The 16,390-nt window shown below is 37.6% G+C and overlaps 1 protein-coding gene across 1 annotated transcript; it reads left to right on the top strand.

The window, feature by feature from the left end:
• The first annotated feature begins 9,009 nt into the window (after positions 1 to 9,009).
• On the top strand, positions 9,010 to 16,225 carry LOC102232554 (transmembrane protein 106B-like). Its single transcript, XM_023345529.1, has 8 exons — positions 9,010 to 9,124; positions 10,488 to 10,691; positions 10,888 to 10,951; positions 12,488 to 12,647; positions 13,728 to 13,868; positions 13,951 to 14,000; positions 14,427 to 14,480; positions 14,976 to 16,225. The coding sequence occupies exons 2-8, from the start codon at positions 10,496 to 10,498 to the stop codon at positions 15,106 to 15,108; spliced, it is 798 nt and encodes a 265-aa protein (XP_023201297.1). The 5' UTR covers positions 9,010 to 9,124; positions 10,488 to 10,495; the 3' UTR covers positions 15,109 to 16,225.
• Positions 16,226 to 16,390: the final 165 nt, after the last annotated feature.

Genomic DNA, 16,390 nt, shown 5'->3' with positions numbered 1-16,390 from the left:
AATGAAACAGAGAAAAACGCTGCATAATATCTCCCCAGGCTATGGAAGAATTCACAAAACACCTGCAACAACCTGACCTGAAACTCCATTGTGCTGTTCTGTGGAAGACAGAGGGAACTGGACCTGTGGAGACCATAGAAAAGAACTTAAAACCAGTTGAATTAATTTAACTCGATAGAACAAAAGCTAAAACAAGGTTCTGAGGGAACATACAGATTGGTTTTCATCTTTTACTCCTGCTTCTGCTACCCCATATTTCCCCATCCCCCACTCCATGAACCCCCTGCTGCACTCCCTGCGACCCCCCAGCATCTGCAGGGCTCTACCAATGGGAGGCTTTCAACGGCATTCCTTCCCAGAGACAAGAACTTCCAGGTCTGGTGTAATCATTCTCACTGCCTGTCATGCTGCTTTACTTGTATCACGTGTTCAATGCCAAATCATTTCACATCACAGGGTTACAGATTTGGCAAAGCGCGCAATATGTGGTTTTCATGGTTGCTACCCCTGGTTTTGACAACTGTCTATCTGGTGAGGTCTCTCAGAAAAATATCATAACACATGCCAGTTTTATCTATCATTCTGTTGTGTTAAAAATGTCTTGTATCTACAAACACTGCATTCCAAAATCAAAATAAGGATTGTTGGTAAGCTATGTATCATCTGACTCACTACCAGAGCACAAAGACGCTGGAAAGGATATGCATAGCAATGGGCTCAGGATTAAATACAATCCAATCCGTTTAATGTCAAGATCATTCACACAAGTTGTATTGTGGAAATGGGATTACACTACAGGAAACTGTTAAATTAAAGCAGTATATTTGCAAGCATCCCTGAATTTACTACAAATAAAAATAATTATTTAGTTTTTTAGCCTTGTTTATAATTTAGATAATTAGCAGTACAGGAAATACAGAACCTAGAAACAAACTGCTCTCGTTATATATGGGTCATTGCAATCTGAAGGATTTTATGTTCTTTGTACCCACTGGACTTTACAGTAAGAATCCAGGTCATGCAAAGGAAGTAGTTCAAGTCTGACTTTGTATCACACCAGAGACTAACTGAGTATGTGCAGTGAAAGATGCCCAAGTCAAAATCGGATCAACAATCTTCCCTATTTAAAGTGTGAAACAAAAATTTTCACTAAGATTATAGAAGTCCTGTTAATTTACCCAGCAACAAGAATGAAATACTGTACAGCATGTCATAAGAACAAAATATATTAATTTGGTGGGGAAACTAACAGAAACACACAGAACACTAGGATGATACAGTTTTCGAGTCCTTCCCATATCGGCTCAACAGGGCCAAAAGGCCGGAGTCCACCCTGACGACTCTGATGGCTCAAATTAGCATCCCTTCTTCAATTGTAAATGTGGTCGTTGACCGTCAGGCCAGAAGGTAGGAATGTGAATAGTCCATGTTGGGGGTGGGTATCTATGATACCAGCAGGAGATCAGGTCTCCTGTAGGTAGTGCTCTTCAGTTTAGTTTTGAAGCATACATGAAGTGTTTTTGGAGAGATGTGACCTTTTGCAGCTGATCCATGATGTTGTGCTGCATTATCCAGGTCATTTTGCCAAATGTACATAGAGTTTGCAAAACATAGAATCTGTTTCAAAAAATATGCAAAGGTTTTTCTAAAAGAAATTAGTAATGTTTCTCTTTGAAATAAAGCTAAGAGGGTATAACATGACAGTTTAGAAATAAACTAACCAAATTAATTGTGTTGATCCACCTCAAAAAAATCATGCAAAAAGGGTAAGCAAAAGAAATCTGGGAGACTTAGCACATGCAAATTTGCATGCAGCCTTTTGTGCTGTGGAGGATAAATAGGTGACTGCTTCACCTATTTAGTTCACAAGAACTAATGGCATTTATTTCAGTCATAATCTTGCAGGGGGTGACCAAGGTTCCATCACTATGTGACAGCTGGTCAGCAAACCTGGCAAACATGATTGACATGGCAGCACTGAATGCACATGTGCTTTATCAGGCATGCATTGGGGTGCAGGAGAGACGGGTGGACTTCCTGGTTGAGCTTGCAAAAGAGTTCGGTAACTCTCATGTGAGTGAGAAGAAGGCACACAAGGAGAAACTGCTTCGGCAACAACCTTCCACACCCAGCTCAGGCAAAAGGGCGAAGTGTCAGGTCAACCATCGATGCAGGATGCGTGTCCTGAGGCCGAAACATCATCAGTGACCCCTCACACCCCCACCATGGACTGTTCTCCCTGCTGCCCTCTGGAAAGAGGTTCTGCAGCATCCGGTGCAGGCCCACCTGGTTCTGAAACAGCTTTTTCCTACTTGCCATCAGACTGCTGAACTCTTAACTGGACTGCACTCAAAAACTGGTCTCCACTTTATACCTTGCACATGTACAGAGCTAAATAACTTCTATTTTACTGTCAGTCCTGCACTTTATATGTTATATTTAGATTTATATTCATATTTTATACTGTTGAAAATGACAACAAAGTCAGTCGAAGTCGAAGTCTAAGGAACAATTGTGCAACTGTGAGATGCGTTGAGGCCATTACCAGGGTACTGATAAGGTAATGGCCCTATTTACAGAACAAAAGCACCTGCTAGAGAAAATCCTTCAGGCCAGTTGGACTATCGAAGCCGATATAGGTATACGTCAAAGTGGACTAACTCTAGCCATTCTAGTGTAAAGAGAAGATCTATTTTTAACAATAACACAACGCTGGCAGATAAAAAAGTTATCCTTTATAGGGGGCAGCCGATTCACACTGAGTTAGCTGTATCCACACTGCTAGCACAGATGAGTGAACATTGTATCTACAAAATGTAATAAGTTCAGTTCAGATTACACTCACCAGAAGTATACAGCAACTAAGACTATTCCTTATAATATTTGTATGGCTTTGTGTAGCTTAGATCAATTTGCATCTCCATGTTTCATTAGGCCCAGCAGCGAAAGCCCTGCGAAGACTAATTGCATATACAGTATATAGCATTTATTATAATTATCCCAAATGAACTGACTTTTTGGAGGCCTAAATATACAATATATAAAACAATGCACATGTGCCACTTGTATATCAAATGAATATATTTGAAAGGTTTAGCAAAACTCACAGTTTTGCTAAACTAGCTCAACTTATTTACTTTACCTTATCATAGAGGTATGAAAATTGGTACACTTGCAGAACTTTCCAAAAACTACACAAAAATATTTGCACCCATGCTCTACAACAAACAGGAAGTTGGCCATCTTGGGTTGAACTTATGTTTTTGACCCCAGTTTGGCAATTTATAGCCTCTGTATTTGATCAAACTCCTCCAAGCTGATTGATCATCAACTTGAAATTTGATGAGTTGGCTCATCAAAGCATGGGAGATCTAAACTTATCAAAATCCTGACTTTTTGAGATGTTAAAGCCAGGCCTCAAACTTTGAGTTTATGCCAAAAATATAAAAATTACAACAACTCTTCTGGATATTGTTTTAGATCATGTCTATCACAGTTGAGGAGTGGGGAAGGTTAATACTTGGTGATGTTTTACATATTTATTCTCTTCACTGTACATTTACAATTATGTGATGATGCCAATTTAATGTTAAGCTGTTTTGCCCTTCTTGTTGTTGAATTATGAAGTATTAATGTCCATCCATGTATGACAAGATTTGTGTTAGAATACTGCTGTACAATAAAGTTATCATAATAATAAAATTTTATCATTTTAATAATTGATTAATTCATGTGGAATGTTTTAGCCATTACTGTAAAGTACAAGTTACATTCCTTGTGGGACTTTAAGGGTAAATGAAACATCTAACATTTAATAGTAGATCCGTTTCAACACATTAAAGAATGTCATATAAATCTGCTTTAGATTCACATTTCCGTTTGCCCATGAATGTCATGATGGGACATTCTTCAAGTGAATTCTGCACTCTGATCTGGGAATATTCTGGAGCTATAAAGAGGAAATGCCAATGTTTTGAGAAAAATCAGAGCAATATGTGTGATATTTAAACAGTGTTATGTAAAAAAAAAACTTCTTTAAAAATCATATTTTTAAAGAACAAACAACAGTCTATCAATGTTTCAGTGCTGTAAATGCATTTTTATTGTAGTCACAGATGTGTTTATGTTAATGGGGAGGGATGAAAGCTCATTTGTTTTCACCCCTGGCTTTTCCAGTCTATTACTATCACTCATTGTTTCAGCACATGCTCTAAGAGTATACTGTTGTAAAGGTTAGCACTCTGCATGGTGGGTGGAAAAATCTCTTAAGAAAACAATAAAAGTAAAATTATTATGACTTATGGAAATGGTCCTCTATAGTATGTTAGGACAACTTCATGGCAAGATTTGGAAATGTATCTTTTAAAAGTTGATAAATGGTTTATTGTAACATTTCTCTAACTATTGCTAATTACTACTATCATGAATATGTCAGTCATCCTAAATTGTAAAATTTGCATAAAAATGTATTTAAATTCATCTTAGCACTAATTAGTCTAGAACCTCTATTTGTATTACTCAATATCAGTGCTGTAAGTCACTAATGTATATACTGTATAGGTCAGGGGTCTCAAACTCGCGGCCCGCGGGCCAACTGCGGCCCTCGGGACGATAGTTTGTGGCCCCCTCCTTAATATGAAAGTTTAATGTTAGTGTGGCCTGCGAGTTTGATAATTGGCACTTTTCAGTGTTGTGTGCGGAGCTGAACGAACTTACCAATCACAGTGGAGTATATTGCTCTTGGGGGCGGGACATCGGCCGGGCCTATTTGCATTTCCGCGGCCGCTCCCGCTTCAGCATCCAGTCTAGACCCGGAAGTTGCTGATCAGTGCAACGTAATTAAGGTTAGGCGCTGTAATGCTTGGGTTGTGTTTAAGGGAGGAGAGGAGGCGGCAGATTCGTCAGGACGGTCAAAAACTCACAACCACACTGGTACTGGGAATTCCACAGTGTTGTCCTTTAATAAATACGCTCTTCACCAACCTTACAAAGCCCGGTTGAACGGCTGCTATATTATCAGACATGAAAATTGAGCAGCGTCCAAACAACCCGTAACATTACTAAAAAGTTAGGGAGCTAACATGTCCGTCTAGCACGTTTCTCCCACGCGCTCTACAGAGAAGCCTTGGCGCATACTTCTGACATCATTAGCAATACTAGAGTATCTTAAAGAGACACTACACAATTACGGCTGTTACAGCGCCTGACTACGGCCAAATATGGTAATAGGCAATCAGAAAGGTTCGGCTGAGGAGACAGTGTGTGTGAATGTGGCCCAGCCTCACCCAGACTCTACCTCCAGCGGCCCCCGGGTAAATTGAGTTTGAGACCCCTGGTATAGGTAATCTACTCCTGTTCACTCAGCCTGTATATATACATATACTTCCAGTTTTAAGCATTTTTTTTTTACTTTTCTCTACATTTGTAATATATTTTTAATCGATTGCTAAGCACTTCTGGATGGATGCAAACTTCATTTCATTGCAATGACAATAAAGTTGAATTCTATCCTATTCTATATTTGAGCACAGTGGATCATAAAATACTACTTGATAGGCTGAAAAAATATGATTGTCTGGTAATGTGCTAATGGGGTTGAGATCATTTTTGCTTGACAAGGATGATATAAATGTTCAATTATCCTCAATAATGCAAAAATCACAGAGCATGGAACACTGTAAAATCGAATTAGTTCACCTTACTTAAAAATATAAGCAAACTCATTGTCTCAAAAAAATTAAGCAACCGAATTTATTTTAAGCAAGTAGTAGGCTACTATGTGAAGTAGTACAACTATCAAAAAAAATAAGTTCATGTAACTTAAATTAAACAAACCAGTTTTCTTGATTGAGTTATTGTCCTTCCTCTCTCTTCCCCACTTCTTTATTTTTATTAAGGTTTTATTGGGTGTAGTGGCCTTTATTTGAGAGTGGTTAGACAGGAAAACGCGTAATGAGAGCGGTGGAAGACATGAATATTATATCAAACAGAATATTTTTTGTATAAATTATGTATTTCAAATATTTGATATAATTAATAATTCAGTGAAGTGAGATTGAGCAGTGCTGCAGTGGCGCAGAGGTAAAACACAACCCATGTATGGAGGCCATAGTGACGTGGCTGTCACAGGTTTGAGTCCCAGCCTGGTGGCCTTCACTGCATGTCTTCCTTTTCTCTCATTACCCACTTTCCAGTCTGTCTCGCAAATAAAGACCTCTAGAGCCAATGAAACCTTGATTAAAAAAAGAAGTGAGAAAGAGGAAGACGAGGACAAAATGAAGAAAATTGGTTTGTTCAATTTACGTGAACTTGAAGAATGAGTAAGTTGTAGGTATTCATCAATTCTATGTGAGGTTACATTTGTATCAAGCAGTCCACACAAATTAAAAATTAAGTTAACATAAAGTATGACACATAAGTTACATGAATTTTTTTGTTAGTTGTACTACTTGATTTAGTACTTTTTACTTAAAATAAATTAAGTTTACTTACTCAGTAATCTTAAGCTTACTTTGCTTAATTTATTTAGGTAAATGAGTTAGCATAATTTTTTTAAATTACATTTTACAGTGTAGTTTGCTAAGTCAAGCAGAGTCCTTATTTGCCTCTCCTCGCTGTCCACACTAGTAAAATATTCCAGCCTATTTACTTAAAAACATTAAGACAACTATTTGCATAATGCAGGGGTCTCAAACTCCAGTCCTCGAGGGCTGCTGTCCTGCAGTTTTTAGATGTGCCACAGGTACAACACACTGGAGTGAAATGGCTTAATTAACTCCTCCTTGTGTAGATCAGTTCTCAAGAGCCTTAATGACCTAATTATTCTGTTCAGGTGTGGTGCAGCAGACACACATCTAAAAGTCGCAGGACAACGGCTCTCGAGGACTGGAGTTTGAGACCCCTGGGATAATTGATTTATGTTTATCAGGAAAGATTGTTCTTTGTTTAAAGTACTTATTTCCAAACTAATGACTTCTGCTAACTCTAAATTACCTACTACTACTTCAAATCACAGCTGCTCTGCTGGTGCTTGGGAACTCTGATGTCTTATTGGTAGTATTTGATGTTTGAAACACTGAATGAAACACAGTAAATATAACAAGATTGTTTTTTGTTGTGTGGATGAACTTAAAAAGACAGACTCTTGGTACTTAAATGATTTACTTTCTTTAAAAAAAAACCTACAATATCTTGTATCTTGACCAAAATAATACTTATATTTGTATGAAGGTACTAACTTTAATTTTTATTGTTGATTTCACACATTCAGTTATGTTAAATTTACTTCACAGATTTATTTTTCTCACTGCAGAAAGCTGAAAGCAGAGATGAAAGTATGTCCGCTTGTTTTTTCTCAGCATAAAGTCATCATCAAACTTCTTGAATACGACATCAGAATTTTTATTGTATGCCTCCACTTCAAACTCAGAAGAGATAAAAATCTTTTCTGCTTCACTACCTTTTTTTTTTTTTTTTTTTGTCAAGTGCATGAACCTCTGCTTCCAATACAACTATTCGCTTGAGTTGGTGAATCTAAACTTCCCGGCTAGAATAAATTTGGACATGGTCATCTCTTCTTCTCACCAAAAACACTTCTAACAAAATAAGAACAAGCCAACAACAAATCATTCACCCGATGAGTCATTGTGCTCCCCTCCTGTGTTGCATTCTCTGACAAGCACAACTCTTGAAACATAGCTAAAATAGTAATGATATTATGTTATATCAATATCAGTGTATGTGACTTTGATTATCATATTTTGATGTCTCTTTGCTGCTTAAAAATGAATAGGTTGCAAATTTTCTAATCCTGTAAGGGAACAATGCCCTGAAACACTAGTTCTCTTTTCACTTAGTAAGAAAAAAAGCAAATTGTTGGTGAGTTTGAGGATAAAAGGGTCACAGTGGTGACAGTACAGTCATGTGACAATGGGTGAGACACAGAGAGCACTGAATGCTGGAGTGTTCAAGAGAATCGAAAAGAAGACAGTGAGATCTCTGATCAGGAAAGAAAACACTGAAAGGCCATTCAAAATCAAACCTTTGCTTGTTTCAGATGGAAAACATCACACATATGCACACATTTTACACTCTGACCAAGACTTTTACTCAAGGCTTTCATCTCAGCATCAGATTAAGCAGAAATTATGTTTTATCCAACAGAGGTTGCTACTGAGTTCTTCAAATCATACATAGTTTATGTCTCTGGACCTGTCATAAGAAACCTTTTCTTCAGATCCCTGCCAATTAATTCTACTTCATTCTTCTTGTTTGAACTCAGTAAGCTTTTGAAGTGATCCACATTCATTCATAAATTTGAATACATCTGTATATGCCCTGCGATGGGCTGGTGACATGTCCAGGGTGACCCCACCTCTCACCAGTTTACTACTGGAGATAGACACCAGCACCTTCATGACCCCATAAGGGATAAGCGTGTCAGAAAATGGATGGATGGATGGACATCTGTATACAGTATATGTACATATTTAATGGACTAGAATCTACATGTGTTGTTTTTATTCTATCTTATTGAATGTCTACCTTATAATTGCATAATGCATAATTGCATAATTGCTTTGGTTCTGTCAGGTCCTGGGTTTTTTTTAGTTGTTCTGGAGCTTGATTATTGATTCTAGTTACATTTTTATATTGTGTTCTTCAGTCTCTTTCTTTGATTAGATCAGCCTTGTTTCATTTTTACTTTAGTCAGTTATTTGATGATTCTAATGATGATTTTAGTTTATTATGTCTAATTGTTTCTTATGACTGATTATTCTTTAAAAACTAAAGAATTATTAACAAATACAATTATTAAAACACTTTGTGGGAACTTAATTTGTAAGATGTGTTTAACCTGTGTGCTGAGGTACTGAGATACAATATTTTCATAAATATTCAGAAGTAGAAATATGTAAAGATCTGATTGCAACGTCTCTGCGTTTACTGAAGGGGGCAGCAATACGCCATACCAAGTTTGGTTCCTCCCACCTGATCCATGAGGAAGAAGTAAACAAAAGCTGTTATCCTGAAACATTTGGAGTCTCGCACAAGACTCCAGAAGTTGTGGTGTCTTATGTCTGCTTTATTAAGAGGTTATGCTGATACGAGTAGCTCTGTTCAGGTACGTTTGTCCTTTCAAATACACCTGGGCGCGACTGCAGTGAGTAAGTTGTTGTCGGTGAACTTGTTGGTTAGGTAAAGGTTTCATTAATGTTCTCGGGTACCTGTGTGCTCTGAGGCTAACAGCTTGGCTAGCAGCTTGGCTAACGGTCTGCTTTGTTAGTTGTAGTTTATGTGAAGCCGCCAGTTCAGAGTTAAGCGCCTCTAACATCGGGTTTTTTAATGTTTAAAATGTAAGCCAATGATACTGTTTGTTTTTTTTAAGTCACTCTTTGGTCACAATTTTTTTCTTTGACTAAAGCAAAACGTTTTTCGAACCAATGCATGTCGGTCGGGAAAAATAGTTGAGGGTTTTGTATAAGCCATTCAATAGTTGAAACACAAATATTCAGTTGTTTCAAGTGTTTGTTACTTTAAGTGGATATGAAGCTTACGTCTAGTTATTCTGTCCGAAGTCCAGATGAGGCAGAAAGTTGACCTGGTGGTTTGCTTTCTGACAGGTTGCTCTGTCTGGCAGCATTCAGAGCAGACTAGGTTCAGTGCTCTGGTGCTCAGAGCCGGGCTCGGTCAGAGGAATCACTGACTGAGCCATCTTAAAAAAAGTAAAACTCATGAGTCAGGCTGTTAAAACTGAACATCTGTTTTAGCTCAGAAATATCAGTGTTGGTTGGGTTGACACGTCACGACTTGAAATTATTTTTCTTTAGATTTGAAGTTAATATAAATGATAGATGTTTGGATGGTTTAAACAACCATTTTATTAGCCTACCACAGATTAGCACTAGATGGTAGTTAACTAGTGCTGGTAAACTAAAACTAACTGTTTTAGCTAAGGTTGGAAACAGAGAACAGCAGCAACAAAAGACAAAAATTATAAGCTTAAAGTGATGTCAGAACCTGTTTTATTCACCCATTTTCCAGATCATAGTTCTGCAAAATACAGTACCATATTACATTAACTGTTTGAATGCAATATTTGACAGGCAATAATATTTCAGTTTTTGTGCCTTTTATATAGTATTGTATTTGCCCATTTGGATAAACTATCACTTTTATACTCACAACTGATACTAATCTTAACAATTAAAACCCTGACGCTCAGGGGAAGACATTGTAATTGAATAGAATATCCATCCTTCCATCCATCCATTTTCTAACACCATTATCCTTAGTGGGATTGTGAGGGGTGCTCCAGCGGGTTAACGGTCCAGAGGCGGGGTCACCCTGGACAGGTCGCCAGTCCATATTCATTCATTTGTTCCTCAGTTAGAAATTGTCACGCTCCACAGACTCACCTTCTGCCACCTTCTAATTACAGATATACTTTTAATATACAGATTCCTTGTTGATCTATTTCTCTCCAGTTGTGACTATGGGGATTTCAGTTTCCTGGATTTCTAAGGAAACAACCCTCATTGACAAAGAGGGCAACTTGCCTTCTCTTGTGGAAGATGGAACAACAGAGAATGGCAGAGTGCCTGACGTCTCCCAGTTTCCTTACGTGGAATTCACAGGAAGAGACAGCGTGACGTGTCCAACATGTCAGGGCACCGGGAGGATCCCCAGAGGTGATCATGTACTTCATATATTGCACCCGATGTGTAAGCTGTTCTTGAAAAGATAATGAAGCTTTTTCAGTGTTTGACCACATCAGTTTATATAGAAGTAAGCAAGATGATGAAGCAAATCAAGTTGTGATTGGAGCCAACTTAAAGCCAACAGCAAGAACATGTCCAGCATCACTGTTTGCTTCCTGTTTTCCAGAACAGGAGAATCAACTTGTGGCATTGATTCCATACAGTGACCAAAGACTGCGGCCAAGAAGGACGTAAGTATTCTTAGACCTTTTTTGAAGACACATCTGGGGCACTCAAACCTGAAACCATATGTTGACATTTTTCTAATCTGATACCCGTCTTCCAAATTGAATGGTTTCTGGTCTCCCAAAACACCAGATCCATGTAGACACACAGCCAAAACAAAACAAAATACATTTGCAGAAACACTTAATCTCGTCTCCATTTGGACGGGGCCTTAATTCCAAACTGATGCTTTGAGCTGATTTCCTGACGTGATCGGCGTTGTCAGCTGCAGGCATACAGGGAGTGTCTGTAAATGAACGACCTTTATGAATAGAAAGCATCTCAGTTCTGTAAATGTGCAACTTATGTGATGCACAAATGGTCCTAATAAAAGTCATGGAACATTGGCCTATACAACACATGATTCTTTCATTCTGCAGTATCAGCTTCAACAGCATGTTGATCTCCCCACTCACTCCAAGCTGTCTCTTTTTAAACCCTGCCTGAAAACTCTGTTTAAACGACCACTTTCACTTTGATGATTTTACTCTCTAACTTTTATTTTTTTATTAAATTTTTTGTCTTACTTTTTTTTGCTTCCATTTTTTTGTAAGGTGCCCCATTGTGCCCTAATAGATGTCTTTTAAATAAAATGTGTCATTATTAGCAGTAGTTCAGAAAACTAAAACCATTTCAATGGTTATTATAAATCCGGATTTATCAATACAATGAGTACAATGCCAGGTTTGCGCACTATTTTTACATCTGCATGTTTTGTGCACCGCAGGTTTCAGAATTTCTTCATACTGCGAGCTTTCAATAAGCTGCAAACTCTTTCATGCTTGAGGGCCCGAACTTGTAAAAATTTACTTGAGTCTTGCAGAAAAGTTAACGTTTAAGTTGAAATCTTTCAGGATATCAGTTTTTACAAAACCTTTACAAAAGATTAGGGTTACTGAGGTAATCCAATCCTTGCTTGATGCAGTTCAGCTGATAGTCGAACATCATTTTGCTTGCAGAGACATACAGGAGGTTTGCAATCGGATCATTGTTTTGTTTTACCCCAATTAAAGCCCCTCACCTCACCAAGAAGAAGAAAGCAACATTTGTCTAAAAGGTTTGAACCAAAGGTGTATAGACGTCCTGGAGGAACTGCAGCTGTATGGATCGCAGGGCTTCCCCCAGAAAACTAGCTAAACTCTGTGATAGCAGCTCTAGGGCGGTCCACCAACAACCTGCCCTGTTTTTATTACTAGGTAATTATATATTACTGTAGGACATTATTGACAATACTTAAACACACAAATATAGTCTTAAAAGAAGTCAACTCAAAAAAATATAATATAAATTGTATAATTTTTTTGTGCTAGTTGATCAGCTGTGTGCTTGATGTTAAACAGTCTATGTAATTCTAGTCACATTCAGAGATGACTAAGGCATAAGTGAACTAAGCAGCAGTTTAGAAACCCCCCCCCCAGACTTTCCTGGGCTCCATAAATGTTGTTAGTGGTGCTGATGTAAATTGTCCAACTTTTTCTAATAATTTTCCTGATCCTTGTCAGGAAGTTGTATGTAAGTGCATCAGTGGTGCTCTGCCTGCTGCTGTCCAGTCTGGCTGTTTTCTTCCTCTTCCCTCGCTCCATTGATGTATCTAATGTGGGAGTCAAGTCTGTTTATGTCAGCTATGACCTGGATCAGCACATCGTCTATCTCAACATCACGGTGAGTTTGATGTGCTCTTCTCCATTTCCTATTCTTTTATAGTAGCAGTATTGGGCTTCTTTGCTTTATTTTAATTAATCATGCCTAAGACATACAAAGCTGCTCTAACATCAGTTGACTACTGTTTCAGCTGGGAAAGCACAAACAGGGGAACGGATCTGTCAAAAGCTACAAATCAGAATAAACTTCTAATTGTAACAACAGCAGGAAATGGAAATTATTGACTTTGTTTCAATTGATTTATTGCTTAATAACAGGCCTATGTAAGATTGATCCTTTAATACTCTGATCAAAATTCTCTAATTACCTGAAGTTGTTCATTTTATCCCGAATACCCAACTTGTTCTCTTCAAGTAAAGTTCTCTGTAGCTCTAAGAAATGCCCTATTCAAACTTTGAACACTGTTTTAATACAATACAAAGAGTGGCAGTAATTTATTTGGCAAGTACAGACTATCTTCACAAGCTTCCTCTCTTATTTTCAAATTCTTCATATGTCTTTGATCTGTATTTGTGTTGCTTTTCTTATTTATTGTCTAGCTTTGTATTTTAGATTATTTTAGCCATTGTAGACAAAAATGTGCAGATGAGAAATCAAGGGTAAAATGTAAGGAGAGACTAAATTAAAAACCTTACTATAGCCTTTTAGCTGCTGATTTCCTGCTAAGTAAAGCAAACAAAATAGATTTTTAACTTCTGAATGACCAGAATCTGCAGGAAATTAGGTTGAGAACTTGAGATGGGAGCTCATTATAGGACCTACTTCTCAGTGAAACACTCTTAAGAACCATGTTAAAAGCTCGATAGAGAAATGCTGTTGTGATGATTTCCTAAAGATGGAGTTTTACAGAATGAGCTTCTTAAAGAGACAGAGGCCCAATTTCAAGGCATTAAATAGTGAAGTCTAATTTCTTTCGTCATGTTTGATATATGTATGTATATAGCATTTTGAACTGAAGATAACAATAGTTACTCTATTGTGCTATAAAATGGCACTATGTGCCTGGAACTTAATACTGGCCCTTTAAGTAAGAGTAGTAAACTAAAAATAGCACTGATCTCCTGCTGGTCATCCTCACAGAACACTCTGAACATCACCAACAATAACTATTATTCAGTGGAGGTGGCCAACATCACAGCGCAGGTGCAGTTTGCCAGGACGGTGATTGGTAACTCTCGCATCAGTAACGTCATCACTATACGTCCTCTGGACATGAAACAGGTACAACGTCCTCCTCCTCTGTCTGCACATTCACTTCTTACATAGACCTTTTTGAACTACCTGTTTCTGTTTGTGTTTTCAGATTGATTATATGGTCCCCACTGTCATTGGAGATGAGTTAAGCTACATGTAGTAAGTGCAGATTTTTTTTTTCATGCTATGTCATAGAAATGTACCTCCAGAGATGTAGTGGAGCAATAGTATCAGTATTAGGATTTTGTGTTTCTTTAGTTAGTTTTTAGGAAGTGGCTTAAACTTTGTCCACAGTTGACTGCAGGAGAATCTCTGAACTTCTTGAATAGCTGCTCTTCTTTGGCAGCTCACTGTGATGTTGAGAAATGTGTCATTTTAGTATCTTCTTAAAGAGTTACTAGTTAATTCCTGCCTTGAAATGTTGTTTGCCACAACATATAGTCATCTTTGGTTTAATGGGACCATATTGAACCCTAAGAAACTGTCACCTTTATATTTAAGTGTTTTATCCTGTAAACAACTAAATGTTTCTGATTAAACTGCTTTGCCTGGGATCCATTTTCAAACATATTTAATGTTTTCTAGTGAATACTGCACCCTGGAAACCATCAAGGTACACAACATTGTTGTCATGACTCAGTAAGTTGACCGTGTCACTTGTTCACATGCAATTCCAAATTGACATGTGCTGGCCACTTTATTAGGCATTTCTTGTCCTGGGTTGGAACCTCTTTCCTTTCAGAACTATTATAAATCTTCATAGCATAGAATCAAAGTTGTTTGAGCTGCTGTTCCCTTTCCATCATCTAGGCGCAGTCTGTCTGTGTTTCTCTGACCTCTCACACCAACAAGGCATTTCTTTGACCAGTTATTTACTTTGGGTGTTCTCTGTATACCTGGGGTACTTGTGTGTAGAAACCTTACCAGCAGTTTTTTAAATACTCACATCTGGCAACAGTAACACATTCGACCTCTCTAGTTGCCTAAATCCATTTTGATGCTTTCCTTCAGATTGGTTCCTGTGTGTCAGCAGAGTTTTGAGCAAGTTTGCTTCATAAAGTGGCCAGTGTGTGTCTGTGGTCACTGTTTGTAGTGTGTGTTTGGCTTTACCACATTCCTCTCCACCTTGTGCAGCGTGACCATCACAGCAACATACTTTGGCCACTCTGAGCAGATTTCTGAGGAGATGTATCAGTACGTGGACTGTGGGGGGAACACCACCACCATCAGAGGGATAACCCGACCTATTGGCAACCCTGCTGAGTAATGGCTCTCACTCAGGCTAGCGCCATCATGGTTCATGTTTTGATTTTGTAAATGTTCAAAACTTGCTGTGTTCAGTCACAAAAGTGTAAAAGTAAAATTAATGACAAATAAATATTTGTAAGTGAAGAGGAAGTTTAATTGTAATATTAAAAATTGTTTCTAGCTTATATAAATGAACAGTTATGAACAATTACTAAAATCAACCTTACTAATAATAGTTGTTGTCTTATAAGTAAACCTTTTTAAATAGGAAGATAGAGGACATCACCCAGTTCCACTGGCTCCCTGAAGCTCAGAGGATAGACTTTAAAATACTGATCTTGGTTTATAAATCTCTGAACTGCTTCGCACCAAAATATATTAAAATGTGCTCTACAAATAATCAATCAAGTTTATCTGTACAGAACATTTCAGCAACAAGACAGTTCAAAGTGCTTTACAGCATAAAAATACAGTCATAAAACACACTATATAATCAACAACTGAGAAAACCAGTAACAAACATGACATTTTGATGAGTGCAATGTTTAATTTATTATGGTTCAAAAGAACTATTAATAAATGGCTTTAATAAGTTATCCTTGAGTCTGCTGTAGATCTCATCTCCAGGTCCAGCTTTCAATATTGGTCCACTGATGAGCACATTTGCTTTCAGGTTTTCAATTATGATTTTGATGTACCACTGTAGTCATGTTTCTGAATTTCTGATTTCTGTTTGGCTAGAACCTAATCATAGCTCCAATGTCTATGATTAGGTTCTGAGTGTTTGGATGGTCAGTGGTTGAGTGTGGGAGTATTTTTCTCTGTTATCAGTCAATGTGTCATGCAGAAAGGAGACTACCTTTGTTTTCTTTGCACTGCAGAAACAGTAGATTCCATTCACAGCCCCATCACCTACTGTAAGAACTTATAGTTACTGGAAGACATTGCACACAATGCTTAAACCCACAGCTTACAAACAACAAAGCAAAAAAATACAATACAACATTTGTTTATTCAGGATGACAGTGCTGTTAAATTTGTAAATTTGGTTTTGATTGATGATTTTAAATAATTTAAATTTAAGATTTTAAGGAGCTGGAAAGTTTACTTTGTAAAAGTTCAAAGAACAATCTTCATTGTTTGTTACCATAGCTACAATCTGATGCTGAGTTTAATCTGGGAGTTTGAGCTCTGTTTGTTCACAAATACAGCTTAGTAAATTACAATTATAACTGATTGTTTTTAAGCTCGGCCAATTAAGCTACCTTCTTCTCCCAGAATTTAATAAATCTATGTTGAAA

This window comes from Xiphophorus maculatus, chromosome 13, assembly GCF_002775205.1.
Source record: "Xiphophorus maculatus strain JP 163 A chromosome 13, X_maculatus-5.0-male, whole genome shotgun sequence".
Lineage (NCBI taxonomy): Eukaryota > Metazoa > Chordata > Actinopteri > Cyprinodontiformes > Poeciliidae > Xiphophorus > Xiphophorus maculatus.
The sequence above is the reverse complement of the archived record's forward strand: the minus strand, read 5'-3'. Positions and strand labels throughout refer to the sequence as shown.

What these genes read in the sequence shown, in the direction of transcription:
- LOC102232554 (XM_023345529.1), top strand. Translation starts at nt 10,496, where the DNA reads ATGGGGATTTCAGTTTCCTGGATTTCTAAGGAAACAACCCTCATTGAC. An exon ending in AGACTGCGGCCAAGAAGGAC is followed by an intron (nt 10,952 to 12,487) that starts GTAAGTATTCTT and finishes GATCCTTGTCAG; the next exon opens with GAAGTTGTATGTAAGTGCAT. An exon ending in GATGAGTTAAGCTACATGTA is followed by an intron (nt 14,001 to 14,426) that starts GTAAGTGCAGAT and finishes AATGTTTTCTAG; the next exon opens with TGAATACTGCACCCTGGAAA.